The 27,952-nt window shown below is 39.3% G+C and overlaps 2 protein-coding genes across 2 annotated transcripts; one reads left to right on the plus strand and one right to left on the minus strand.

Annotated features, from left to right (window-relative positions):
• Positions 1-24,806, minus strand: LOC310923626 (F-box only protein 15-like). Its single transcript, XM_083885550.1, has 10 exons — positions 24,275-24,806; positions 20,833-20,946; positions 18,827-18,931; positions 15,062-15,295; positions 14,602-14,811; positions 12,681-12,810; positions 10,317-10,399; positions 9,029-9,174; positions 3,504-3,628; positions 1-297 (listed from the first exon to the last, which is right to left on the minus strand). The coding sequence occupies exons 1-10, from the start codon at positions 24,292-24,294 to the stop codon at positions 28-30; spliced, it is 1,437 nt and encodes a 478-aa protein (XP_083741676.1). The 5' UTR covers positions 24,295-24,806; the 3' UTR covers positions 1-27.
• Positions 24,293-27,948, plus strand: LOC310923627 (mitochondrial import inner membrane translocase subunit Tim21-like; the record flags this gene model as incomplete). Its single annotated transcript, XM_083885551.1, has 4 exons — positions 24,293-24,393; positions 26,195-26,382; positions 27,548-27,610; positions 27,711-27,948. 4 exons carry the CDS (start codon positions 24,293-24,295, stop codon positions 27,818-27,820), a joined length of 462 nt encoding a protein of 153 aa, XP_083741677.1. The 3' UTR covers positions 27,821-27,948.
• Positions 27,949-27,952: the final 4 nt, after the last annotated feature.

Genomic DNA, 27,952 nt, shown 5'->3' on the forward strand with positions numbered 1-27,952 from the left:
AGCAAGGAAATTAGTGACCTAATTAAGTCAGTAATTTGTTCCATACCAGCTATTTACCTTTTTGGTGCTTACATAAAGCACCAAACTGACCACAATATATTCCTTGGTTTCTTCCAACCACACAAACTCAACACAGACTTTACCCTCTGAATCTGCATAGTCTGCAGTATAAATATGACCCATGTAGTCATAAAGGCCAGATGACTTGGTAGACAATCCCATGTGGACTGGAGCACTAAAACACCAGAAGGGCTTTCCAGTTTCATCCAAGAGAGTCAGATCCATCACAAAGCAGTCCTACAAACACAAGCAGAAGAGATTATTTCCCCATGGCCCAGTAAGTAGATCTGTCCCTGATGTTAGAAGAAATATAAAGGGTTCAGAGGGTTTTGTACAAAGGTTAAAACCTCAAAATAAAATTGATAATGGTTCACTGACCTATTGCAAGAAATACTTACTTAGAGGTTTTCTACAGAAATCAAAATTGCAACCCACAGACATGAAACACTGCAGTACAGAAGGTACCACTGCCAAACCAAATCAGACATTATTTCTTGAACATTTTTCAGCCCTTAACATCTGTTTTTCTCAATTATTAGTTACTTTACCATTCAAATGATTATAGTCCCTTCAATATGAGTAAGCAACCTAAGCTTAATGTCAGTTGCTAAACTTGTGTGAATGTAGCAATGTTTGCAAAGATACTCAGGGACCACTCAAGGCAGAGCACGCAAAATTACCCTTCCAAGCCAGCTGTATACAGTACTTTTTGAAAGGCTCACAGCTTCAGTTCCCAAAAAGGTAATAGTAATAATCCTGATGTAATTCCTCCTCTTACAAATTCTTGAAAATATTTCTTTACAAGATTACACAACTAGATAATTTAAAAATGTTAATGCCAATTCTTTTGTCTTTGCAAACTGATAGTTTCCCATATCCCTTAGAAGCACAGGAGTTGTCTGTCATGGTTAGTATCAGCTGTTCCTTATTCTCTTGAGTTCTGAATCACTAAATGAATCAAATTATCTTAATTATGTTGTATCTGTGGTCCAAAAGCAGAAATAAACCAAAACCAACATATTCCATGCCAAAAAAATTCATTTGGAATGCTTTATTTCTCTGTACTACATAGTTGTGTTTCTGTTGCTCTAACATTGCTTTCACTATTACTTTACTTCAATCAAACAACATAAGGGCAGATGGCACAAACATGAGGCAGTATGATACACACAGTTTCCCTAAGCCTTTTAATGCAGACTATGCTGAAAATACAAAATTCAAACCAAACCTGATAATGATGGTATCATAAACTTATATGAGCTACAGAATCACTGGAAACCAGAAAGAATTACAATTTTCTGGTCTGACAACTTGCATATATAAGGCCAATTACAAAATGTAAAGTGGGATGGTGTTGGGTGGTGGGATGGTGAGGTTTCCATGCATTTCCTTCCTGGTTCTAGTCAGGATCAGGTTAATTTTTGCAGCAGCCAGGAGGTAGCGTGGCTAACACAGTGACATTGTTCTATACCACCTCATCTCATTTCCAGGAGCAAGGAAAAGGTTTTCTTCTCAGTCAGGCTATTGTGGCATGGTCAGGTTGAGTTCCTCCCTTCACATGCATGTTTGCATGTTAATCACTCGCCTCTCTTGTACCTTCTTATTATTAATTTTGTTGCTGCTACTCTCCATTTTCTTCTCCCATTGCTGTTTCCAGTAAACTGCTCTTATCTCAACCTTTACCTTTGTGCCTCCAGTTCTCCCCTCCAGCTCAGCACAGAGCAGAGGAAGGGGAGAGAGCCAGTAGAGAGTGTGATTTGGAGTGGTTACAGTGAGAACATTAAATTGGAGAATACCATTCCTAAGCCATGACAATTTCCAACTATCTGTACTTCAGCAATTAAATTTTTTACTAAAAAACCCAGAAGTGCCAAGAAAGCTTTTGGGTTTTTTGGTTTTCCTTAAGAGTATTAAACAAAATTCAAATAAATTCCAAGTACTGGAATGTCCTACTTCTGTGGCTGATGTTATTCGGCCTCCACACATTTTAAGAATTTTAGACACTTATGGTAAAGACCACAGTGAATTCAACCCATGGCTATATGCTGACAAATTCTATCTGTCACCCCAAAATGAGGCATTTAAAAAAATTGTATTCTTTATTTTGTCGTAGAAACAAACACTCAATATAATTTATGCCGTATGCACATAGGAGGGAGACTAAAACTGAAAAACTAAAGACTACAGCCACAGCTGTTTCCTCTGTCAGATAACTTCCTAAATTCTTATATACTACTCAGGAGTATTTTCATGGAAAAAAAAAATCCTGCCAAGCAGCTGAATCACAGATTAGACTCGGGTTAAAATCACAGAATGATTTGGGTTAGAAGGGACTTACATAAGTCATCTAATTCCAACTCCCCTGCCTCACCATGCTCATCATGGGCGAAAGAATTTTTTTGCCTTTTTTTGTCAATGTCCAATTTAAATCTACCCTCTTTCAGTTTAAAAATATTGTCCCTTGTTTTGTCAACACATGCCTCAGTAAAAAAGTCTCACCTTATCAAACAATATTTCATTCCACATCTATACATGATTGGCAGAAACAGCAGTTTTATTAATTTTGAGGGTCTTTTCAAAAGACGTGCCAAATTTGAAATCAAGTGTTGAACTAAGTGATTTTTCAGTAGTGCTTAAACTACATTCATCAGAATTTTTACAACTTCTGAAACATTCACGCCGATAAAGTACATTTAAAAATATGTGCCTTCACCACTATTGCAAAAGGTACAGAAATAATCTGAAGCTTTGTTTGAAGTAACTCTTTCAGGAATTTTATCCAACAGAATGTGTGAGCATTCCTCTAAAAAAATAAAAAGTTAATCCAGCTGACTGATGTACCTGACTGGAGCTAGGTGCTGACTGTGTGGATGTGGTCTGTAGTTTCTCCCTGTGGCCACTGGCATTTTAACATTCCCCAGCAGTTCCTAACTTTCACTGCATACACACCACAGAACTGCAGAGTATTTCCCCAGAGGTTCAAGGCTTATTGCTCACAAACAAACCCCAACCAACCAACCAACCCAAAACAAACAAAAAACCACAAAACAAAACAAAAAAAACCAACCCACCCTCACATCAAACCCAAAAAAAGCCCTCACAAAAAGTACATCTGCAGTATTTTTTCTTTTTTTTTTTTTTTTGTCCAGCATTTACAAGCAAGGCTGGTCAGCCACAGCATCTTTGCTGAGTGGAAAGCACTGGAGTGATAACACACATTACATGAATGAGTCTAGCATGCAATCCACACACTATGAGAGAAAGCAGAAAATGTTTTTCCTCAAAATTCACTTATTTTTTAAAATATTGGAACACAGGTCTTTGTCTAGTAACAGACACCTTCTACATATCAAAAAATTGTTTTAAAATTAGCATATTTAAGATGCACAAACATAATTCTGTTTTGAGATAAGCATTTCCACAAACAAAAAAATATTTCTGACCTTTACATTGCCTTTAAACACATCTGTTTCCCAGCATATGCCAAGTGTCCCAGTAATAGGAAAGTGCTTCCTATTATCCTTCAAGTTTACAACTCTGAGCCTCAGGTATCCATTTTCAATGTCACCTGAAAATATAAACAATATACAACATTACAGCAGTATAAATCAAATTCAGTCCAAGTACGCTGTAAATGTTCTCCTTTTCATGTCTTTTTCATCTCACTCACCAATAAGAAACCCTGCCATACACCAACAGCTAAATATCAAGCACTTCATAGAGGAATTAAGTTGCAGTTCGAAGTTTGATTCTGTGATCCACAGCAGAAATAGCAGCTAAAAATTCTTTTGTATTTTTTAGCATAAAAATAGGAATGGCACCTAAAGAACTTACACAAGGATGCAAGGAGTAAATTTCATATTCAACACTTCCATCTCTAACTGGAAACTCAACCCAACAAAAAGGGTATACAGGTAACAATTTCTCCTTAGAAAGGATATTGCATCATTTAAATTGACATGCATTATGATTTGATTTGAATCAAGTTTTTAAATTATGAATTTAATTTTTTTTAAAGTAGCTTTCCAAAACTCCTGGTTCTTGGGGTTTTTTTGGCAGAACTACTATGATTTGTGATTTTTTTATTACTACGTATATCCATATTTCTTTGGTATCTCTTCTCTCAGAAGAGATTGACTTTTTTTTTTTTTTTCCTTTGCTATCAGAGGAGGAACCAGGGACTCCAACATTCTAATTATAAGTTTGGGAACATTATAATGAACACAATCTGACTACAAAGAAAAGTGAAAATAAAAGCATCACATGACACAAGCAGATTTCTTGGTAGGACATCCCTTAGACAAGTTTCCTTGAACAAGAGATTCTCTCTCAAAAGAGCAAAACAAAAGCACTAGAGACCTCAGTACAAAAAAGAAAATATCTAGGACTTGCAGGAGACAAATGAGAAGGGCGAGAAGGAATTCCCAGGAATATAATGCCTGTCAGGATCCAGTAGCAGGTCCTGGATGGTAAGGTAACAAGCTAAGGGACTTGCAGAGGTTTAAGATGGAAGTGACAGAGTGAAAAAGGAAGTGTTTTGCCTGTGATTCTCCTTTGATCAAGCTGAAGTAGCAGCATGAGGCCACAGACAGAAGAAGCAACATCAGAAAGGCTGGCTGTGAGTTAAATGGCTGCATCCAGCAGGCAGTGCCAGCAAAACCTCTGCTTGGTGGCTGCTTGAAGCAGATCGTTAGAGGCAGTGAAGGAGAAAGAAAGCCCACACTTCAACACAGAGGCCAAAAACTTCTCTGAACTGGTGCTGTAGAGCCAAGGCACAAACCAATGCTGGAAAGGCATCACTCACCAGTGGGGAGTCCAGAGAATACTTACTCTGGGGAGGAAGCAGCCCAGCACATGACAGAGAACAGCAGCTGCAGGTTTTTCAATACAGACACTGTCTGGAATAGGAGTGTGAATACAGTAACCAACGTGACCATGCCCAGGAAATATTTTGTAGGAAATACTTTGTATGGTTGAAGGAAAATGCAATCGTCCGGACCATGATACCCACTGTCTTTGCAGTGAAGTGCAAAAGAAATCAGTGAGAAAAATGTAAGCAGAATTCGTTTCCAGGACCCAGCTCAAAGTAGAAAAAGGGCATTAACTTGATACCTGTCCAAATGGTTCAGTTCCAAAACCTCAGTAAATCAAATTCAATGACAAAATGTCATTCAAGGTAAAAATATTTTACTTAGTTTACTAACTAACCACTGAAAGACCACACTTAAAGTTGAGTTTTTGAACAAGATTTGAAAACATCAGTCAACAAGCATTTTTTTCTAAGATGACTATTTGGTTATCCACAATTCCAGTCTGAATGGAAGTGGCCATTTCTCTTACTCATTCAAATCAAATGAAGTTTGAATGGATTAAAAATGGATTGAAAAAAGCATTCTGCTAATAAATTAATGAAGCCCAGGACATCACTGCCACTGCATGACATTAATACACCACTGCTAGATAGATCAGCTGGCTAAGGTGTATTATAGTTACTTCTTAACTTTAGCCAGAATGGAAATAGGCAACAGATCAAGAATCTGAAGGCTAATTATTCATGGGCTGGTTAATCCAGTCTTTATATATGGGTTTTTTTAATATAAAAGCTCCATTGCAGTCTTTATATTCCAGAGGAGGGAAAAGTCTGCCTAGAAACAAGCAAGGAACTGCAGGCTAAGTACTGAAGTCTTCCCTTCCTCACCCCAGTCACATAAGAAAATGAAATTAAAGGACAGAACAAGCTATGTTAAACATATGAAGAGAAACACAGAGAAAGCAAATTGGACAGGGCTTTCTTCAGCCTGATCCAGACTTTGTTTCATTGTCCCCTTATAACATCTCTAGTCCTTGGTTTATGCAAGACACGCATAGCAGCAAAGCAGCAGAGTAAGTTATAGGGAACAAATATTTCCAAGTAAAGGTAATAAAGAACATATATCATGTAGACAAACTTCAGGGGAAAGAAACAAATAGACCAATAGTTCCGGAGTACTTTTTTTAGCTAAAAGCCAAGGAAGTTTGTTTTGCTAACCAAGCCTTTGTTGCAAATTGTCATTTGATTGGTATTTTCAGAGGAAAAGCTGTGCTTAACACTAATTCTGGTGCCAACAACCAGCCTTAAGACACTGAAATGGTTATTTAAACTTGCAAATTCAAGTTTAAAAAAAACTTTCAACTTCAAGGTCAAGCAAAACATTTCAAAAGCTTGATATGAAATTTTACAAACAAATCTTAAAAGCTCTCTAAATACACAAAAATCAACTCTCACATTTTGCAAGCACATCACATCAGTTTACATCAACAAGAAATGACATTGAAAAGTCAAAGCTTAAACTACCATGTGGGTACAAAGCTGTGCTTAAAAAGTTGAAAACCTAGGTAAATACACTTCAAAAGTATTTATTAAGAAGCTGGATTCATAGCTTCTGGGAGTCTTCTGGGAGAAAAGCCTGTCATACCTTCCTGAAAACAAGGAAAGTTTTCTAAATATTTTCAATTCAGTTACAAAGTATTTAGCATATTCACCCTACACTATCTGCCAGTGAGACCATATTGCCAATTCTGTTTACATGAAAAGGAGAATAAAACAAAATGCTAAACCCCAGCCCAAACAGAGGCAAACCAGCTAATTACTGTAATGTAAGTATTAATAACAGAAAAAAAATCTGAAGCCATATACACTCCATCTACTTGGTTCAATGAAGTGTGACATAACTTTTTAAATTTAATATTAAGAATTCTGCAAAAAGAATTGCAAACAGAGTAGCAAAATGAAGCTCAATACTAATAGACACTAACAAAAAGCAGATAAATATTAATATTGAACAAATAAATCAGTTATTCTGCAAAATACAAATGGGCATTCTCTGGTAACCTAGGAAGGCCTAGAGCTCCCTAACGAAAACCAATAAATAAGTAAAAGAACAGTATAATAGCTGACAACTGATCTGTGCCTCAAGTTGTAGAAATTGCCATGGGCATGTCTATAATTTAAAATAAAACTGGACTCAGTAGAGAATTTTCAAAAATAGCAAGACAAGAACATTGCAGACTTCCATGCTTCAGAGTCCTCCCAGAGGAAGGGACAAAGAATATTATTAGAAGGGAGCCTAAAACCAAAACACAAACCAGCAAACACAACCAGTCTGGACAAACCTGGCCACCACATTCAGCAACACCATGTTCACCAAAATGAGAAAAATGAACAACAACTTAGAATGAAAAATGTGAGAGCAGACAACCATATGCTGCATCACTACACCATTTCAGGAGGAAGTCAAGCATTTTCCACAAGGAATTATTGTGTGAGCACATGGAAGGGACAAGTTGACAAATGAGCTTATTGTCTGCAGAACCATGGCTTCAGCTGCCTGATGTCCTGTGAGACCAGAATCTGGTGGCTGTCACACTGCTGAAGGTCACAAAACCAGTAATTCAGAAAACACTCGTGAGCATAAAACAGATTCTGTAACTTGCAAAGTGAGATGGCATCACAACTGTAGCTCAGGGACATTTCCTAAAATTTGCATAAAGATCAGCTTATCAGCTTAATCTTTTGTGGAAGTAGCTTCTAAGCAGCAAGAAAGTGGTATCAAGAAAGGAAGTATGCCACATAATACTTTTTCTTGTGCAACTGTATTGCTAGGAGCATAACATTTTCATTTTAGAAAACAAAATATGACATTCAGCTAAACCAGAACAACCAACACAATTCCAAAAACTCAATCCTCTTGCCAATTTTGAGACGTTTTGGGGTTTTTTCTGATAATATAAAGAGGATTCTTGTACTACACAACACTTCAGGTAAGATTTCTTGCTACATGCGTAGACTTTCACTGAAGTTTTAGCCGTAGAATTATTCATTTAGTTTAAGCTTGCAACTTTTCTGGAATCTGAAAAATGTATTTCAGGTATATTTCAGGTTCAAGGACTACTACACTCCACACTGCACAAGGCTGCCATCTAAATGACAGCTCTTGGAATCACCAAACACCAACGAGAAAAACCAAACCAAATCACGGGGAAATTCTGTAGCCCGGTAAAAGCGCTCACGTCTGACAACAGTGCCCTCTACTGACCGAAAAACAACATGTTCTGCAATCCGCACTGCTCAGGAGTGTGGATAAAAAAAATTACTGCCGATACAAAAAAAAATTATTTGGGAGCAATAATTAATTTACAGTACTTAATTCTAAATTAAATTCATGACAATGTCTAATTTTAATATTTTAATCTGTCTCTGCTTACAGAAAGACAGCTATGTAGCTGTAGGAATTTATGCTGAAGTTATGTCAAAAGAGAGATCACACATGTATTTTTCAAAACCTCAGTACAATTATGAATTTGGGCTGTATGAGAATAACAGGGATGGTCAATCACGTCTCATGGAAAGAAGTGCTGAAAACAGAATGAAGCAGCAGTTAAAAAAAATGACTGAAATTGTTTACCACACAATGACGAGATGCCAGAACAGGCAACCTCAAGCTCACCAAAAAAAAAACTATAGATCTTAAAGTTCACAGTAACTTCTACAAATTTATCTATATTTTCAATCTGTCTGTGCATCCAAAGTATACTCAAGGCGAATTCTACAGAAATAAGCTTCCAAATTGTACGAGGACAAACTGTCTCTCCTTTATAAAATACAACTGAAAGAAACATCAGCCTGCACCAAGAGCTATGCCACCGCATTATTAATGCAGCAGAGAACTAAAAGAAAAGACCCTGACAATCTGAAGAATTCAGTCCCAGGCCTGACACTATAAAAATGTAACAATGGGCAGACTTCTTACAGAGCAGCCTTAGGATGCCACACAAAGCACCATGCAGATATAAAGAAACCACACAACTAACAGACATCTTACTCTTAAAATTCCATTTCAGTTTCACCCCTTAAAAGAGAGAAACTGGATACAAGAAGGAAAGACAGGGATCATTTCTAAAACAAACATTATTGTTCTGTCAACTTTACGTTTTCTGCAGAAGAGGCACTTGAATGATCCACACAGGTACATGCAGGTTCTGCCATGAAGGTCAAGATGCAGGTTGTACTCATGCAGTCCATACTCTGAGTCAATATCATCCAGTAAAGGTTGATTAGGTGGAGGAGTATATTGACTTGAAAAAAAGAAAAATAATAGAATTTAGCAAGGGGGAACATGACTTAATAGAGATGTAACATACAGCCCTACACTGAGACTGTCATCTTAAGACAGTTTTGAAATCAAACATCTCTAGTTCATCACACTTCTTTTAAACTAATACAGTGTCTAAAACTGCTGATCAGCTGTTCAGCCCAGCCAAAGGGAGAAAATATGGCAGTCAACTTTAAAAGGTACATCTGTTAAACTTCAAAACACGGATTTGTCTTCAACAAAGAAAAAAGCATCAGCTTAACTACAAATCTAAAAGCCCACTAGCTCTAGAGACTTCTCTGAAATAGCAAATATTGAAATTATTTTGCCTGTGCCTAACTAAATAACTACTGCACATAAATGACCTGAAGTGACCACATGCCAGAGGCAACTGAGCAACTTCTACACAGGATCCAATCTGGTACTAAGAGAGAAGGTGTTAAATCTTACATTCTGTGAGAGAAGAGCCACACTGAGTTATAGTGGGCATTTAAGACTACTGGTAGATACAAAAGTATCTGACTAGAAAGCGGAGTGGCAAATAAATTCCCCAAATACTGTTCTAAAGCTAAAAAAAAAAAAAAATTGTATTTTTAAACAGTTTATAATGTATAAACAGGTATTACATTATACACTGCAATATACACATATACAAACACTTAATAGGAAACCCTGCTACTCTCTGAATAGGACTAAAAGATAATTGCAAGCACCTCACCAGTTTACCAGAATTTTTCTCCCCTCTTACACAGCCAAAGATTACTTCTCTACTTCCTGAAATGTCTCCCTCTTTTCTATCACTGTTTCAGATAGGAAGAGGAAATAAAAAGACTGCTTATGAAAAGGGAGAAAGTATGGGCAGTGTATTTCTAACTTTCTCAATACAGCCAGTACTAGTACACTTTTTTAACTAAATTATCTCCACAATAGCATAACGATGGCAATATTTTAGTATGAAAATGCTTCTACATTTTTGTATTTACTGTAACTGTTGTTTATATTACACAAGAATAGTTAATTACTGCCTAAACATAAGCATCTTACCAGCAGGCAATTTTAATTGTAAAACTCAAAGCTTTATTCAAAAGGTTATCTTTACTTCCCACAAAGGAAAACCAAACTTACACAGTAGCAGAACCCAAAATGCTTCTCTCAAGAAGTTGATTATAATGAAGATTCGCCATAACAAAAGCAATTTCATTTTTCTCCTGAAAAGTTAATTAAAGTATATGTATTTTTATCTGGAAATTCTTTTTTTCACAAGGTCTTTCTGAGCATTAAAATTCATAGATAAATGCTGCCGCTTATTACTCTGCCAGTTACTGTAATAATGTTAGTAATGGCTTGCTTTAATACTTGGACTCCTAAAACCTTTACTGTTTTTTCACAAGAGTACAGAATATACATAAAAGATTACAGAATTTCTGTATTACAGGGAAAGAGAGGGAAACTACCTATGTCTAGGCAAAAATTATGAGAGCTCCAAGAATTGCCCCTAGCTTCTAATAACCACTTTTAAAAAGATACCTAAACAAAATCAAACTGCACTTACTCCCAACTGCTGAAACATCAAGATTATTTTCCCATGTAAAGAACTATTTCCAAAGAGGGCTAACATCAGTGAGGAATACAGAATTATTCAATAGAAACTGTGAATTTCAAAGTAAAAAACATGTCTTCACCAGACTATTTAGTCCTAGGAAAACATTAAAAACATAACCTTCTACAGATGTCTATACAGAGAAAACATCAATGCGAAAACTAGAGACAGAGGTATATATTTACTTCAAGAACACAATACTAGGATATCAAGTTTTTTTTCTCTTTAAATGCATTTTTTTAAATCCTGCATTTCCAAACACAGAAGTCAATAGGAAAATAATTCCCTGCCAGAAGTCTATTACTCTCCTGAAATGTGGGCAACTACTGTTTTCATCTCTCTGGGTTACCAGAAAATGACATCCTCTATTCAGACTTTTGGCTTTTTAACTGCTCCTGTATTTTCAAAGTGCAAAATTACAGCTATAAAAGATTTAACTAGGGAGATCTATCAATCTCATAATTTCTCAGTCTTTCTCTGTCCAAATACCAGAAGGCCCACGTAACCTGCCCTTGGTTTCTGTTATGCAGATATGTGCAAAAAACAAGACGTGTGGCATTTACAATTATTACACCCACTGACACTTAACTACCTCATATTACTCTGCCTACACAGAGAATAAGAACTGCTGTTCAGAAAAGCAAGCAGGGAAAATATACTGGAGTGAGGCACTCGATTCTTAACAATGATGTGAAACTTGGTTATGACTGAACCATTTCCAGGTGCTGAAAGATCTCTCTTTCTGAGTGTGGATGGGGCCAATGCATGAGCAAGACCAGAGAGCCAACAATACAGGGGCACCCATCTACAAAACGTCTGAAGATAAGAGAGAAATGGCTGTTCACTTAGCAGAGATTTTCACAGACTGAAACAACCAATAATGGGTTTATGCCAGTCAGGTTTTCAAGTTTTCCAGGAAATGGATTTTCACTCTTACCTTTAAGTAGGAGTGAAAGAAATAGTCCTTCTGCACTTTTAAACATTGCCTCTGGCGATTGTGTACATTTGAGGCAGCATGTTTGCAGCTGGAGATTAGACACAACTTTGAGGAACTGCTCACAGCCTCCCTTAGGAAAGTTCCAAATAACCTAAGTCTACATCAAGAGCATGGCTGAGGGGAGGAAAAAAGGGCTACCACCTCTCAATTCAGACCAAGAGCAGAACACCTGAAACAGGCCTCCATAGCACCCAGAGCTACATAGCCACAGGCAGACACAGAGGTGCCAGTGCATCCCATGCAAAGATGCAGATTCCTTCTGAAGTCGACTTCAGATGTTCGGCACTGCCCTCTAAAGACATTCATGTCTACACTTACCCTACAGAGGCTAACTGCTTAACCTAGACTCTTAATACCAAGAATTTAATACCTCCAAAAGGGCACCATTTACAGCATTCCTGCTGCTGGAGCAGGATACAGCTACCTGGTGATGTAGATTAAAATTAAGTTGCTATGTGGGAACTCATCACTTTGAGTGGCATGGGCAGGTAATGGCACGAATCAGAGGAAGAAGCACTTCTTTTCTCAAACCATTCCATTTAAAATTATTCTAGCATATCAAACTTGGGCATGTGAAGACTGTAAAATAAATAAAATTGAACACAGCATCTAATATGGAATGATAGATAACTGATCTCTTAATTAGAAGTGGATTTTTAAAAAAAGTATATATACTCCTGTGACAGCTCTTCAGGATACAATAAATCTTCCACTTACTGTCCCTACATGTGTTTTGTGGTTACTAGTTTAGACAAGATCTTTCAAAATCCAAAGGGGAAAAAAAAGGAAGATTAAAAAAAAAAAAGCCCTCCTCAAACCCAAACTACAAGCCAATTTTTTTTTTTTTTTCATTCAAATCATAATAAAATACAGAAACAAAATGTTATCTTACCTTCCAAATTCCTACTAAGAGTCCTGGACTCAGACTGAAGAGCTGGACAAGCTCATCAGCACCAACTGCGACACTACTTTCAGTCAGGTTGCCAAGAGGGTATTCAGCAATCAAGGAAAATCGACGAGGTCTTTGAAAAGAACATACAGAATGAAGTAAAAAGGCTGTGTCTCCTTATTCATGTAAAAGTTCAGTTTAATTTCATTTTTAACTGTAAAGTCTGACCAGCAGCACATGATGAAAATGGTTTTGAAAGCATTTGCCATGCAGAATCATAAACCATACATTTGAACAACCACAGTGTACTAGCAGGATCTCAACCCCTAACAAGAAAAGAAATAAAAAACACTATGATCTTCTAAAACATGCTTAAAAAAAGAACTTACGTACTTGCCCAATTTTTCAAGATACAGAATTACTTTATAACTTGTTTTTCATACTCTATTGATACTAGATGAAATCACTGAGAAGCAAAATTCAAAGGAAAGTATCAAACTGTACATATAATAAATTAAAAGTATGTGCTACAGGAAGCTTTCCTTTTTTAGATTTTTTTCTATATTTTACCTATAATTAAAGCCATTAGCTCCAAAAAAATCTTAAATATAAGTTCATGAACACTCTTATTAACTAATGATGCATTTTAAAAAAGGGCAGTAAGTAAGAGTTTGCATTACCTACTCAGAATGAAGAAGTCTTCCTCAAATCCTTTTCAGACTCAGGCTCTTACTATATTCAAAACAGTTCCTAGACTTCCACATAGTATCACTGTAATACCACCTACAATCAAACACTGAACACTGTCTGGGATGGGGCATCCACAACCTCCCTGGACAACCCATTCCAGTGTCACACCACCCTTACAGTAAAACATTTCTTCTTGATCAACATCAACCTTTTCCATCTTTAAGTCAATCAGGCCTGTCCCTGCACTACTGCCTTATAGTCTAAACAATGACATACTGAAATTGGTGAAACCACTGACTTCATCTCTAGTCACAATTTCTAAAACTTGTAACTCTGTGAAATAAACACATCAACTGCCTGCAAGCTTTTTTATTTTCTACATATGAATCATCATCTCGGTAAAACAACTACATTTCCCACATAATTTGACTGCAAGACTTGTTCAGTTAACTTTATACAAAAGGCTTCTCTTGATTTATTTGTTTTATAAGTATATACTCTGCTCATGGTTGAAGAACCAGATGTTTTGTAGGTGACCAATTCCCTCTTTTCAGAGCTCTATGGCCAGGGGCTTTGTGTAAGAAGCAGGCAGCTGACTCTGTACCTACTATACACACAGGCCCAGATGTGGGCAAAACTCCTTGACAGCAACCAAATACCTCAAATAAACACTTTTCATTTATTTTTTAGAATATAATGACAAAAACCACTGTACACATGTAAATTAAAAAACAAGGGACATGCTGTGGACTGTGTGACTTCATATGCATGTACTGAAGACTGCACACATAGTTAAACATCAAGTTCCCTAAATTCATATACACACCTACCAGACAGAAAATAAATTTTAACAACATAGAATACCTGACTGTAGCCACATAAATACTGATTAACTCTTCCAAGCTAAATTTCTCACAATAAAGTCTTCTAGATTTACATTTTTCTTTCATGCTCTAGGGCTTAGATTCAGCTTTCCAAGTCAGGACCTATCAGCCTGCATATCACATGCCAATTAACCTATGAATTAATGCCATAGCTTGCTGGATTATACTATTTCTACTATTCCTCTCTAAAAAGCTCTACCAAAGAGAAGAACATAGAAAGAACTACTGCGGGGAGGCTTTCAAATGAAGGGTTAACTTATTGAATCAAACAAATGTCAGATAGGTCCTACAGACATATTATCAATCAGTTACACCCAAAAAGTCCTCAAAAATCCTATATTAAAACTCACCCATTCTTGCTGGGAGGTCTGTTTTGGTCAGGAAGCAATGGTGTAACTCCAAACAGTTTTAGGGTTGACAGGATGTCCAAGCATGGCCAGTCTGTACCATACCAAAGTATGGTAACAGATGTGTCCTTAAATGATAGTTTTGGATTCTCTACTACATGTTCTTTTCCATTTTTGTCCTTTAGAACAATTATCCAACTCAAGCCAGAGACTCTGTTATTTAGGAATTGAGAGGGGAGAGGAGTGTTTAAAAACAAATTCTCAAAGTGATAAAATTTAAACTATGCTTTCAACAGAATTTTTACATTTCTACTAACTGCGACTCAGTTTCAGTCATTTATAGATTATCATTGCATCATTCCATTATGATATACATTTTATAGCTCTAATTCTATACTACTCCAAGCCATTAATGTTTTGTACATTGTTCTGAAGTAAATCTTTGTGACAAGGCATTGCTTACTTCATAGCTTCTTTGGTTTTACATGGAAGACCTGTGTAAGGATCTAGAAATTTAACGAGTCGCATTACTCTAGTCTTGAAGGCACACGTTTGTTTGAAGATGTATTCTTTCTTCCAGTACCCAGGCTTTTTATCATGTAGAGCAGCACGGCCCAAAGAAACAGCTTCTGTTTGTTTAGACTTCATTTTCCATTTTGGTTGCAAATAATTGGAATAAAGTTTCAGCCAAATTCCACTGAAAATAAAAATAGAATAAAGAGGAGTAAATTTCAAGAATAGTCACTTCATTTTTACATGCACATCTCAGCTACCACTGAGCACAGTGTTAGCAAAAAACCAGTCTTGTCTGTCTTCTCAAAAATATGGGATCCAGGATGAAGCTCTGTGACAGCACAGTCAGTCAGCAAGTAAGTGAAAACTGATAAAGGTTAAGCAGAAATTTTTGAAAATTCCACCCTAAAACAATGATGTGTCCTCCTCATAGAAAATCAGCTAGTGGAAAAAGTGGTTTAATATCTCCTATTCAAGAAAGACCATCTGTAGACTTCAAGTTTCTCAGTTCAGCTGAGGAGGACAATTAGAATCACCTTTGTTTGGTGGTACTAATGTAATTTCAATCCTTTCTGCACTCTCTTTGGAAAAGCCCAGAGAAGACATGACTTTCTGAAGTCAAAGAAATATGTGACTGTAATGATGGGTTCATCTCTTTCATGCCAGGAAAACTATTAGTTCACATTTCAGCCCCTCACACCCCAGTATCTCTAGCACACCCCAGTATCTCTAGGACAATTCACAGAACATTGAGTCCAGGAACCTACAAAAATTCAATCAATAATCTGTGAATATAGGTTGCCAATAAGTTTTCTAATTTTGAAATGCTAGACACACAGTGTACATAACTGCACTGAAGAAAATTACTAGTGAGGGCAACAAATAGTTGAGACATTTTCTACCATTTATCGGCAAGGCTACCAGTTCTCACTTATCCTCAGGCAAACTTACACTAGCATGTATGGTATGGCATCTTCCCTTCTCCTTAAAGTATTCAAGGACTAGATCCATCCCACACTGCCTCCTACCCATCAAAAGCATTCTCAATTCATTAGCTACTGAGAATAACTCCCCACATATTGAGAGCCAGCTCTGGTTATTGATGCAAGCAGACCCAGGAATTTCGCAAAAACCTTCCAGCCTGCTGCTCTGCAGATATAGACAGAATTCCCCACTGCCATTTTTTAAGACAAAAGTGTCTAAAACACACAGACCAATAAGTTACCATAACTGGTAAAGGTGGGTTCACAGTCAACATGAGTTTTCAACCTTCCATTCACCAAAAGCAGAGTGGGAAGGGTAACATAAAGAACAATCCCCATAACTGAAACAAAGTTTTAAAATCCTTCTACTTTAAGACCATAAAGGGTAGCCAAGTTACCAGACAGTATAAAAACATTTCTGATGGAGGGGGAAAGTTCTTTTTTTAACTCCAAAGCAGTTTAGAACTGTCCAGTCATGAAAAAAGGAGAGATGTCCTTAACATAACATCACATGGGGAATTTGAGCTGTGTATCATCCAATTGGTCTTCACCAGCCTAAAACACCCAGTAAAATAACCTCCTATAAAACTTTCCTGATAACTAGAAACTCCTTCCCAAAAAAAGATATCCTTTGATGGAGAGAGATACTCTGCACCTTACTGTATGATGCTGAAAAGACAGGGCTTAGTACTAGGCATTTCCTGCATTTTGAAGTTGCAGGCTCAGGCAATTTAGTTGACTGAAGATAGACTAAGGACAAATACCTACCATGTTCATCCTCACTCTCAGAAACATATTGCATCTTCCTTTCCCAAAACAGTGTTGGGCAAGCAAAGAAATTAGTTCAAGAAACTCAAAAATTCAGCTAGGGCAGGGAGACAGAGAAGAAGATGAAGGAGGACTTGGAATCACAAGTGTTTAGGAAGGTATCACTTCCCCTTCATCCTCAACTTCTGAAGAAGTCAGGGCAGATAAATCAAAAAGGCATCCAACAGGGAAGCACAAGTTTGCCTCTTTCACAGCAGAATACATGCCCTGCCCTTCTTGCCTCAAATTGTTAATACTCATCTCAAGGTCTCTTACTGAACATGACTACAACAAACCAAACAAATCTTCTACTGCTAACTCAGATGCCAGAATCAGACACATCATCATCAGTCATCACTTGACCACAGTGGCAAAGACTTTGCCCTGTGCTCTCACTTCCTCTCACACAAGCACGTTCTGCTGGTGATCAGAATCCTCAGGCCTTCACAGGCAGACCATACCCATGAACTTCCCACACTGCATGGTAGGAAGGCTGGAATATCCCATGCTGTGACAAGGAGGGTACAGAAAGGGAGGGTCATAAACATTTCCTTGTCCTCAATAGTTACACTGGAGAGACATCAGTGCCAAGAACTGTTCAAGTGAACAGCCCAAAGACAAATCACTGCATTAGGCAGCACAGACATAGCACAATGAAAGACTGATGGTCCTGTTGCAACAAGGACAGCTCCCTGTACATCCAGGACACCAGAAATATCCTAAAAACCACAGTCAGATTTGTCACAGAAATATGCAGTGACTCCCATTAAAACTTCTGTTCATTCACTGCAAGATTCAGGGTCTTGAGAAGGTCCAGGAAAATCCATCAGGAAGAAATTACCTGGTCCCCCCTGAACCAGTCAGGCTCCTAGATAAGAGAAACTAACTCTTTCCAAAGTCTCATTTGTGCACGCACACTAATCTCTATTGAGATTAGAAAATGGAAACAGACATTGTCGAGATGGAGACAGATGAATCATCTTCCCCTGGACAGCCACAGTGATTTTATCCTGCTTCACCATCCTGAAGTGGAAAACACATACCAAGATTGATAATTTGTGTCAACTATGCAATTTTTATCTACCCTCAAAACCTAAATCTGGATTACAGATCTTCCCTTTAAACTCATCAGTTCTAAAGGTATTAATGCCAAGGTAAACCAACTAATTCACCACACAATTTTTAGTAAATAAGGGAGAAATAGATTCATACCTGGTACAGCAACTTCCTATAGAGGAAGACATTTTCTCATTCAAACAACACTAATGCAGTAGAATCCTACAAAGAAAAGGATGCCCAGATCCTAGTTATCACACACCAACCCAAGTGTCTCCTCTTTACCCTTTCACAAAATTATCATGATATTGGTTGGAGCAATTTATGAACTCTGTATAAGCAATCCTTATTAAAAAACGTGTCGGTATTTATCTTTGTCTCTTTTGTTCTCATTTAGACGTCACCAAAGAGTCACAAACAGAGCAACAGATAAAAACCACTAGTGGATCATTTGATTGAATCAATTCCTCTTCAAAAATCTAATGAAAGAATAAAGTATGCAGGACTTCAAAATTGTCAAAGCTACAATTCCATAAAGCTACTGGCAACACACCATTAAGGATCACCTGAACCGAAAAGTTTCTGCAGGTCCATGTGAATACAAATAAATATATAGAAATTTTAAAATTAAAAAAGTGCTAACACCAACATTTCAAAGCACTGGATTTAGTTTTTGCCTCATAACCCCCAATAAACAACAGGCCCTGCACAGCTAGAATTGCATGCAACATGTACTGTACGCTGTGCAGGGCAATTTCAGCAGAGTAACTGCCCAGAGGTGCTCTGGCATCAGAGAAACTGAACTGGAAAGACTCATAATTCAGGTAAACACAACTAGGGCACAAACTGAGACCTTCTCTCTTCCTTACTTGTCATTGGCCAACTCATAGAAGCGTCTATTCACACAACCAAGAGACAGTAGGGACACAGCATCTAAATAGGAAAATATCTTCAGCAGCATTTCTGATGGCATGCTAGAAAAGAAGAGAAAGAGGAATTCTGTTAGACTTGCCTGCAAACTCCAGAAATTACAATGGCAGAGAATTTTAATTTCAAACCAGACAAAAACAGAAGAGGTGGAAAGCAGCAGGTTGTAAACAGATGAAACAAAAAATCACCTAAAGAGTTAAATTGTGGAGTTTGGGCTGTAACTTCACTCTTTGGTATGTGGCATTTGCCTAAAATAATTCATCACAACTTATTCCAGTGGCACAGCACGATTACACAAAAAGTTGTAAGTTTGAGGTTTTATTAGACTTTGTTAACTTTAACTATGTTTGATATGAAACTATCTCATTTAGCTTCAGTTCCTTACTGCTTGTACCATGATTTTAACCACAATTCCACAATCACCAGCATTTGCAAAACTGCAGATACATTCACTCTCCCTTTTGACTGCCGCGTCTGGCCTGAGAACGCACCAGGACAGAAATGTCCTAGTCTAACAGCAAGATCATGCTCTACCTCATCATCATCTCCAAACTGTACGTGCTCAGGGGTCTTGTGCAGTTTTCATTTATGTCAGCAGAAAGATGTGAACTTCAAAGTAAGAGCCAAGTGATATCCTGAAAATGCCAATGTCTCTGCATCTGGAAGGCTGCCTGAAATGCAGGAGCCAGTCTAGGCATGACAAGCAGAACATACCCTGGGATTGAGCCAAAGTGATTTTTGCATTAGCAGACATGAACCTCATACAATTTGAGCAGTAGCTCATAGCTGCAGAGTTTAAAATACACGCATTTTATACTCTTAATTTTTTTGAGCATTGAGTATGGCCACATCAAAATCACTGCTGAAAATAAAAGGTGCTGTGAAAGTCAACACCCCATCTGTGCCTCTTGTCCTTTTACTAAGGGGTTATTTGCAACACTTGTTGATTTATGACACTGTTTCAGAAGCAGAGAGCTTTAAAGGGTAGCACAACAATGCCAATACCTCAATGTTTGTATTAAACTCACAATCTTAGTTACATTGACATAGAAATAACATGCAAAAACTTGCACTGTTATTATGTGAAATAACTCATAAACTCTAAGTCCAAAGCAATTAGTGCACTCATTCCAGAGACAATTTAGAAGTGATACCTTAAAAAGCTGCAAATTAGCTAAAATAATATACTTGATCCAGAATTTTCAACAGCAGTTTTTACAGCTGTATTCTTTCTCCTTTGAAGGAAGCTGATTTTTTTTTCTTTTTTCTCTCACTATCACACCAGTCAGACAGCATAGAGGTGCTGAACTGGCCATCCAATGCAAAACAGAGAAATCACTACACAGTAGTGATCAAATGTATAAAACTAATTGCTTTTTCAGGTAACATAGTCTTAGAATATTTTTTGTAAAAATGTAACTAATTTTCAAAAAGAAAACAACTCATAATTATATTGAAACTACTCTTTCACTGCCAAACAGCAAGAGAAACATTTACCTTGCAGTAAATATGCAGCAGCCAGTAATTCCTCCCTCCTTTTATCCCAATCCACCATTCTCAGCCTCTCCATACACTAAGATACACTTGATGACAACCAATAACCAAGAGAAACACATGAAGTTTAATTCCAATCTGGCTTTTATTGAAGTAATAAAATAACAATTTTTATTCTCAAGGAACAACACTGCCCATGACTTCCAAAGAAGTTGCTGAAGGCTTCACATGGCTTGGAAAACCTACATAATCCTTATGAACCTAGCAAATAACACAAAGGAGAACCATGCCAGAAAACATTAGAAGGTGAACACAGGATCCCAAAGCAGGCCAGGAAAGAAAATCTTTTCAACTCAGAATATTTGACATAGAAATCTCCAAGATATGAATACAATTACTGCAAGCAGTCAAAAGGCAGTTTACAGGGTGACTTACTCACAGACATACTCACCTCTCAAAGCTCATGTTTCGTTTCAGTTTTCTGGGAGGTGTCAAATACAGACTTTCAATGCCAGCATTTACACTTTCAGAACATTCCCCAGGCCTGGCAGCAAAGGTCCTTAACCTACTTGTAAGAAGGAAAAGCTGTTAACACATATTCACAAAATGAAGAAATACGCATATTGCGCACACCTAGACACAACACTTCAACCAAGGCAGGATGCAGGGAATACACCACGTGGCAATCATTATGATTTGAACAATTACACCCAAGTTAAAATACCTGGCATCAGGAAGATTCAGATTTAAACTCACAGCTGTCAACCCTGTGATTGATCTCTCACAGCAGGCAAAGGCAATAATAGTGTTGCTGCTCCCCCAAATCAGTTTGAATCTGGTAGAGGTTTATTACCCTTAGACAGCTGCACCCCTGTGGCCACTACAGCCAAGCTCCACTGAGGCCCCTGCAGCAAGTCAAACTCACTGATTATTCTTCTGTTTCACAACATTACTCCAGAGACATTTTTGAGCCACTCAACTTTGCTAAGCGATTAAAAGATACCAGATAAAAACAATACGTTGAAACTTCCTCAGAAACTGCTGAGGTTCAAAAAGAATTTGTATCCTTTCAAGCATAAACAAAAAGAAAGGAGATTTAACCCATGAAACAGAGAGCAGCTAACAAGGTCTAAGGGATGTCTAGGTGTTAGACAGACAAATTACTTGTCGGTAGAATTGCTTTAGTAAGGTTTATAGCTTGACACGCTTCAAAGATTTCAGATGTAGTGAGAGGTTAACAAAGCTTGGGAAGAAGGATGACCACTGAGAGTGGACACAAAGAATGCAGAATTTACAGGCCAGAGGGATACCTGGAACAACTCCCAAGATAAGGAAGAAACTATTAAAGCCAACTCAGCAATTGTGCTGAAATCAGCTACAGCTTCCAGAAATGTGAGACTGCCACCACTGACTCAAAAAAGAGAAAGACTGAGCATGCAAACTAATCAGCATGAGAAGCAAGAGAATTGTTAACCAACAGAAGATAGAAAATTAATTAATAAGAGAATTATGTAGCTTGTAGCCAAGGAACTAATTCCTTCCTTTGCTAAATGCCACCCAGCACTGTGCAGAACTGTAAATACATCAAATAACTCCATGTCTGGATTGGTCTCTTGCACACCATGGTGAAAGAACCTGCTCTGGCAACATTTCCACATCACAGTTGGGATAGAAAAGGAAGAAACTTTGCATATTTCTAACACAAATTCTTACAATCCAACTGCTCACAGATTTTTCCAAGTTTTCTGATAGAAAGGTCTTTGTCAGCTGTAATTGCAAACAAATCCTATCATTAATCCACAGAGAAAGATGGGGACAGAGTTTCAATCTTAAACCAAATCCTTACACTTCATACCCTCGGATGCCACTGAACAAGCAGAGCTCCCCATTCACTGCATTACTGACGCTTTAAATTGCCAGCAGATTTCCAACACCTGGTCAAACCAGCTCGGGGTTTCTAGGCAACCAATCCATATGGGGGGGAAATAGCTAATTTTGAAGTATATGGTTATCATATACATTTAATAAGTTCTTGATTTAAGATTGATTTATGCTTAAAGAAAAAAAAAATCAAAATAAATTAACAGCGCTGGCCTACATTGTCAACTGTGCTATGTAAAACAAAACAAAAATATCCAAGACACTTTACTAAGAATTGTTACAAGCTTAACAAAAAGACATGCACATTTGAGCTTGGGTGCTAACCAACTACATTAACAACTACAAAAAAGTAGTCTTGTAATAAATACAATCTGGAGATCAAACAAAGGGTCTTACTAATGTATCATTATCAAAAACACTTAGATGATGAGGCCCTAAACACTTAGATGATGAAGCAGTAACAAACTGCTGTTAAAGGGATTTAGAGACACAAGTTGTGTTCAACAGCAGCAGAGCCATCACTTCTGTATGTTCCAGGGCAGCACATCCCAGGCTATTCTGCCCTAAATCCATGCTGAAAGCAGAGAGTTTGGGCATACTCTCTAGGGACGCAATTTCACAAACTCCAGGCACAGAAATAATTCAGATACGAAGCTGGATTCTGGATTTTAAAATAAGCTACCTTGGACAAGCATAAACTGCACAGACTGTCCTTCTTGCTCATTTTAACCACTAACCTCTCCCTTCTTCACTCCAGGGAGAAATATCTGAGGGAAGAAACACTTTGCCCATGGGTGCCTTGAAAACTTTAATGTAATAGCTATTGTTTTTGTAAGCTTCAATTTTAAAAAAAATCTGCTGAACTTTTGTATTCGCCAAAACAAAAATATTCTCAAGGTGTGAAGAAACAAACAGCAACCGAATCCATAAATTACTTTTCAAGTACTGCGTGTGCTAAGATTTTAAATTAGCATTAACAAAATGCTTTTAGGTTGCATTGACACAGTTTGGGCAGATTAGCCTAAGATGAAAGTCAATGACAGCTGTTACACCCCCTCTTTAGAGACTTCTAGAACTGAGATGATCTTACTCAAGAGGCACAACTTCAATTGCTTTTTCATTAGCTTTCAACCTGTGGGGCTCACTTTTCCAGTATTTTCATTTTCATACCCTATAATACTTGCAATGTGCCTTGGTTTTTTGATGGTCAGCAAACAATTGTCTTCTGAGAAACATTTCAAATGATGTACACAAAGTTTTAAGTAGTGAAAAAACGTGTCTCCTCCACCTCTGTAAGCGTATGCAGGGAAAAAGAAAAATTACAATGATGTTTTGGATGGGTTGGTTGTGGGTTTTTTTTTTTCCTTCAGCTGTCTATTTCAATTTAATTTTTAAAGGGTGGATATTACCCCAATCCATTAGCAGGTTGAAAAAAGGCAAAAAAACCCACCCAAAAAACAGCAGGGGGAATGAAACTGCTATGAAACCTAAGGCTGTAGAAATGGGTTAGCAGAAAAATCTGTTTTCTCAACTTTGCCTCTAAGACTGATGCTTTAAAATTTTGAAAGCCTACCCTGTACTGTAAGAATTATGGTAATCACACCTTCCACAGCGAAACCCTCCTATTTATCACAAAACCCAAACTACCCTGGACGTATAAAGCAGCCACTAAACTAACTTTGTGGGTACCCATTACAGCATCTCCTCCAAGCTGAAGGACACAGAAGTTTAGGCTCCCCAGGCAGGAAAAAAAGTGTTAACCCCAGGCCTCTGTGCACCTGGCAACACCAGCGTTCTCCACTGCAAGGCGTCCACTGGGCCAGGAGAGGAGAGTACCATGCCCACAGCCCTCGCCACGAAGACTCGAGAGCTGGAAACCAGAGCCGTGCAACACGTGAAATAAGTTTTTCAGAGGAGCAATGGGAGCTGAGGGAAAACAATTAAACCCCCCTCCCCGTTAAAGGTGAAGAAGGCCGAGCGGGCGGCCCCGGGCCGGCAGAGCCCACGGTTACCTGCCCCGGCCCGTCGCCATGGCCGCTCCAGCACGGGACAGCGCCGGCCTCGCACCGCCCGCGGGGAGGGCAGGGAAGGAACAAGGGCAGCCACCCCCCGGGGCACGCCCTGGGGCGGGGTGGGCCGGAACGGCGGCGCCCGGAGCGCTGGCTGAGGGCGGGCGGGGCCGAGGCGGGGCCGAGCGGGGCCGGGAGCGCTGGCTGAGGGCGGGCGGGGCTGGAGCGGGGCCGGGCGGGCACGGGGGAGGCGGTAACGGGGACGGCGGAGGTGCCTGAGCCTCGCCCCGGCTCCACGGCGAGCTCCGAGCTCTCGGGCACTGTGGGCTCGGGTCTCAGAATCACATAATTAATTAGGCTGGAAAATACCTCTGAGATTACTTTACAATTTATGACCAAACACCACCACGGCAGTTAGACCACAGCACTAAGTGCAGATTCCAGTCTTTCCTTAAACACCTCCAGACCCGGTGGCTCCACCACCTCCCTGAGCAGCCCATTCCAATGTCTAATTGCCTTTTCTGTGAAGAAATTCTTCCTAATATCCAACCCAGACCTCCCTAGTACAGCTTGAGGCCATTTCCTCTTGGAGAACAGGCCGAGTCCCACCTTCAGGCATTTGTGCAGAGTGATCAAGTCCCCCTGAGCCTCCTGTTCTCCAGGCTAAACATCCCCAGCTCCCTCGGCCACTCCTCAGACTTGTGCTCCAGACTCTTCACCAGCTCCACTGCCTTTCCCTGGACACACTCCAGCAACTCAATGTCCTTCTTAAATCGAGGGTGTCAAAACCGAACACAGTACTCTCAGTGGTGTGGCCTCAACAGTGCCTGATAAAAATAAAATGTTTATCCTACAATGTAACAGTGGAAAGCCACCTCAGTGGCACGTGGCACCTTTCCTCCCAGACCACCTTAAAAACGGAGAACCCGTTCCCATCAAGGAACTCTCAGGCGCCGCGCCCCCACCCCGGGTCAGAGATGGGGCGAGGGAGCCGCAGCGGAGCCGCCCGCCTCAGTGGAGCTCCAGCCGCGGAGCAGTCGGCCGTCTGGCACGGGGAGGTTCCGACCCCCGCCGCCACCGCCGGAGCGGAAAGGAGCCGGCCGCTTTCCCCCCCCCAGGCTCAGCACAAAGAGTTCCAGCCGAAGAGCAGCCTGACTGCAGCCGCTCCCCGTGCCGGAGCGGAGAAAAGAGCCCCGGCCGCCCCGTCTGCCCGCAGTTGCCATGCTCCCCGTACGAGCCGCCCGCAGCCGCCACGCGGTCAGCCGCCTCGGCCAGATGAAGCGTCCCCGAGCTGGCCGGACCGCTGCCCCGCTTCAAGAGAAAAACCCCACACCCGCCACGTTCCACCTCCCACCGCACAAGCCCGGTCCAAACCCCCACAACGTTGCCGCCGCTGTGAAGCAGCGTGAGACCGAAACGCCATTGCTGCGGCAAAGACTACCACGTGGCCGCAAAGAGCTTCAAGTGCCCGCCCCGGTGATCCCGCATGCAAATTAAAGACTCCAAAAGAGTCTCGGGATGAAATCTGACATAAAAAAACCCTTATCAAATAAAAACCAAGTAAAATTAAAACAGATAAGAACTAATACTCAGCCGTGTGGACCCTGAGGAATCAGAAGAGCTAATTTCTCCGGTTTTGCTTACTAGCCGTAAGTTAAAAAGACCAAACCGGAGATGAGACCACAGGAGAAAACAAAGAACTGTCAGGACTCTGGGGTTGCTCCCCAGGCGAGGGCCAGTCCTCCAGCTCTGTTGAATTGCATGCAGCAGAGCTGATAAAGCCCTCCTCCTCCACGGCGACCAAACCCCTCGGGCAAATATCAATAAGAGCTGATTAATAAAGGCGTTTATGGAGATTAGTATTTTCTCCGCCCATTTTTATTCATAACAACTGGGGGCTCGTCCGGGATTGGCCACGCCCAGAAGAGGACCGAGACGGGAAGGCGCCGCCCACCTTGGACCTCCTGGACAGCTGCTGCTCAGGGCCGCCCGTCGGGGAATCGGGACCCAGGCAGGAGGGCTGAAAGCTGCAAAGCCTGGCGGCGATAGCAAAGATGTGTCCGTGCAAAGGGCACTGAACGAGGAGACGCTGGTGTCGGCGGCTCAGAAAGGTAAGGCGCAGGATGCTGTACGCTGCTCAGCTAAAGTTTTGTAGTTCCAAACATCAAGTATCTAGGAAAAAAAAAAAAATAAATCTCAGCACACCGAGCCGGTTTCTTTTCGCATCATATTGTTTGGAGCAGCTATTACATTTCTATATATGCGTTGCACAATCAGAACAAATTATGTGATTTCTTCTAAATAATCTGTGGATTTAAGTAATTATCAGGCACAAGGTGTAGCAGACTCTCATTTTCCTTTTCAGAAGGAAAACCTATCACATGCAGCCTGACTGTAGGGCTGTTGGGATAAATTCACCTCCAACCAAATCGTCACTACACGTGATGGATTGCCTTCACTCATTCACTTCAGTGAAAAGTGATTACTGCATAATTAGCCTCAGAAAGTTTAAGTACTTTGAAATGATTTACAAAAAACGCCTTCAACTAATTAGAAGACTGCAGGAGAAATAGTTACTAACGTTTCCTCCTTAACTTGTACTCCACTAAAATGCACACTGCCACTAAAAGATAGTAGTCTCTTTCCAAATACTCAAATATTTTGAAAGAGAGACTCTCATATGACTTACTTTGAAGTATATACTGACACTTGTACTTTAGATCAAAATTGAAAGATAAAAACTAATCAAACAGCAGTTAGTTTTGTTAATAAATAAAATATTGTTTTGGGGCTAATATTGCCCCTTTTACTGTTCTATTGATTGCTAATTCATAAAACCGGTTATTTTCAGTGTGTGTGACTTTTAAGCTTTCACTTTTTTATTTTTACTTCTTTTCTTTGCATAAGGATTGCAGTGATTGTGCGTTTAGGTGGTAGTGTGAATACTGCAGTGCTAAATGCCTCATTAGTTCCTAAAAAATCTAGCTCTCATGTACCCAAGAAGTAGCAGTCATTGCTACTTTGGATCTTGCAAACATCTGGCAAACCGAAAGTAATAAGGCTTAACACTGACATGTAAACATGACCTGTACAATGTAAGAGATGTTCCTTGGCCTGTTTTACAGCAATGTGGCATTATGGAAACTGTTACTGGAATTTTTTCTTCTGGTAAAACGTTGTTTGAACTACAGACTAACAGAAGAGCATTTATGTAAGAAAGGCATACAAGTGTTATCCAAGGCTGCAACTTATGTGTTATTATCTTTTTTATTTCAGTGAAAGAAGCTGGAAGAGACTTTACCTATTTTATTGTGGTGCTTGTTGGAATTGGTGTTACAGGTTATTTTTTTTAAATTACATTCTTTATCAGAAGACACTTCTCGTTAATTCCATCTGGTTTCATAAGTTTTCATTTCATCTGCTGTTGTCTCTGTTACAGGTGGCTTGTTCTATGTGATTTTTAAAGAGCTATTCTCTTCTTCTAGTCCAAATAAGATCTATGGAGATGCCTTGGAGAAATGCAGATCTCACCCCGAGGTTGGTTTTTGAACTTCAGTCATCAGTTTGTGTTTCTCAGTAGTTACTGCCTTTCTTCAAGTCAAAACTTCACACTAGGAATCTCACAAGCTACTTGAAGACCCGTGTGGTGCTTTAGCAGTTCTGCCAGTGCTTTTAGCTGGG

Source organism: Zosterops lateralis (genome assembly GCF_965231275.1).
Source record: "Zosterops lateralis genome assembly, contig: HAP1_HAP1_SCAFFOLD_148, whole genome shotgun sequence".
Taxonomy (NCBI): Eukaryota; Metazoa; Chordata; class Aves; order Passeriformes; family Zosteropidae; genus Zosterops; species Zosterops lateralis.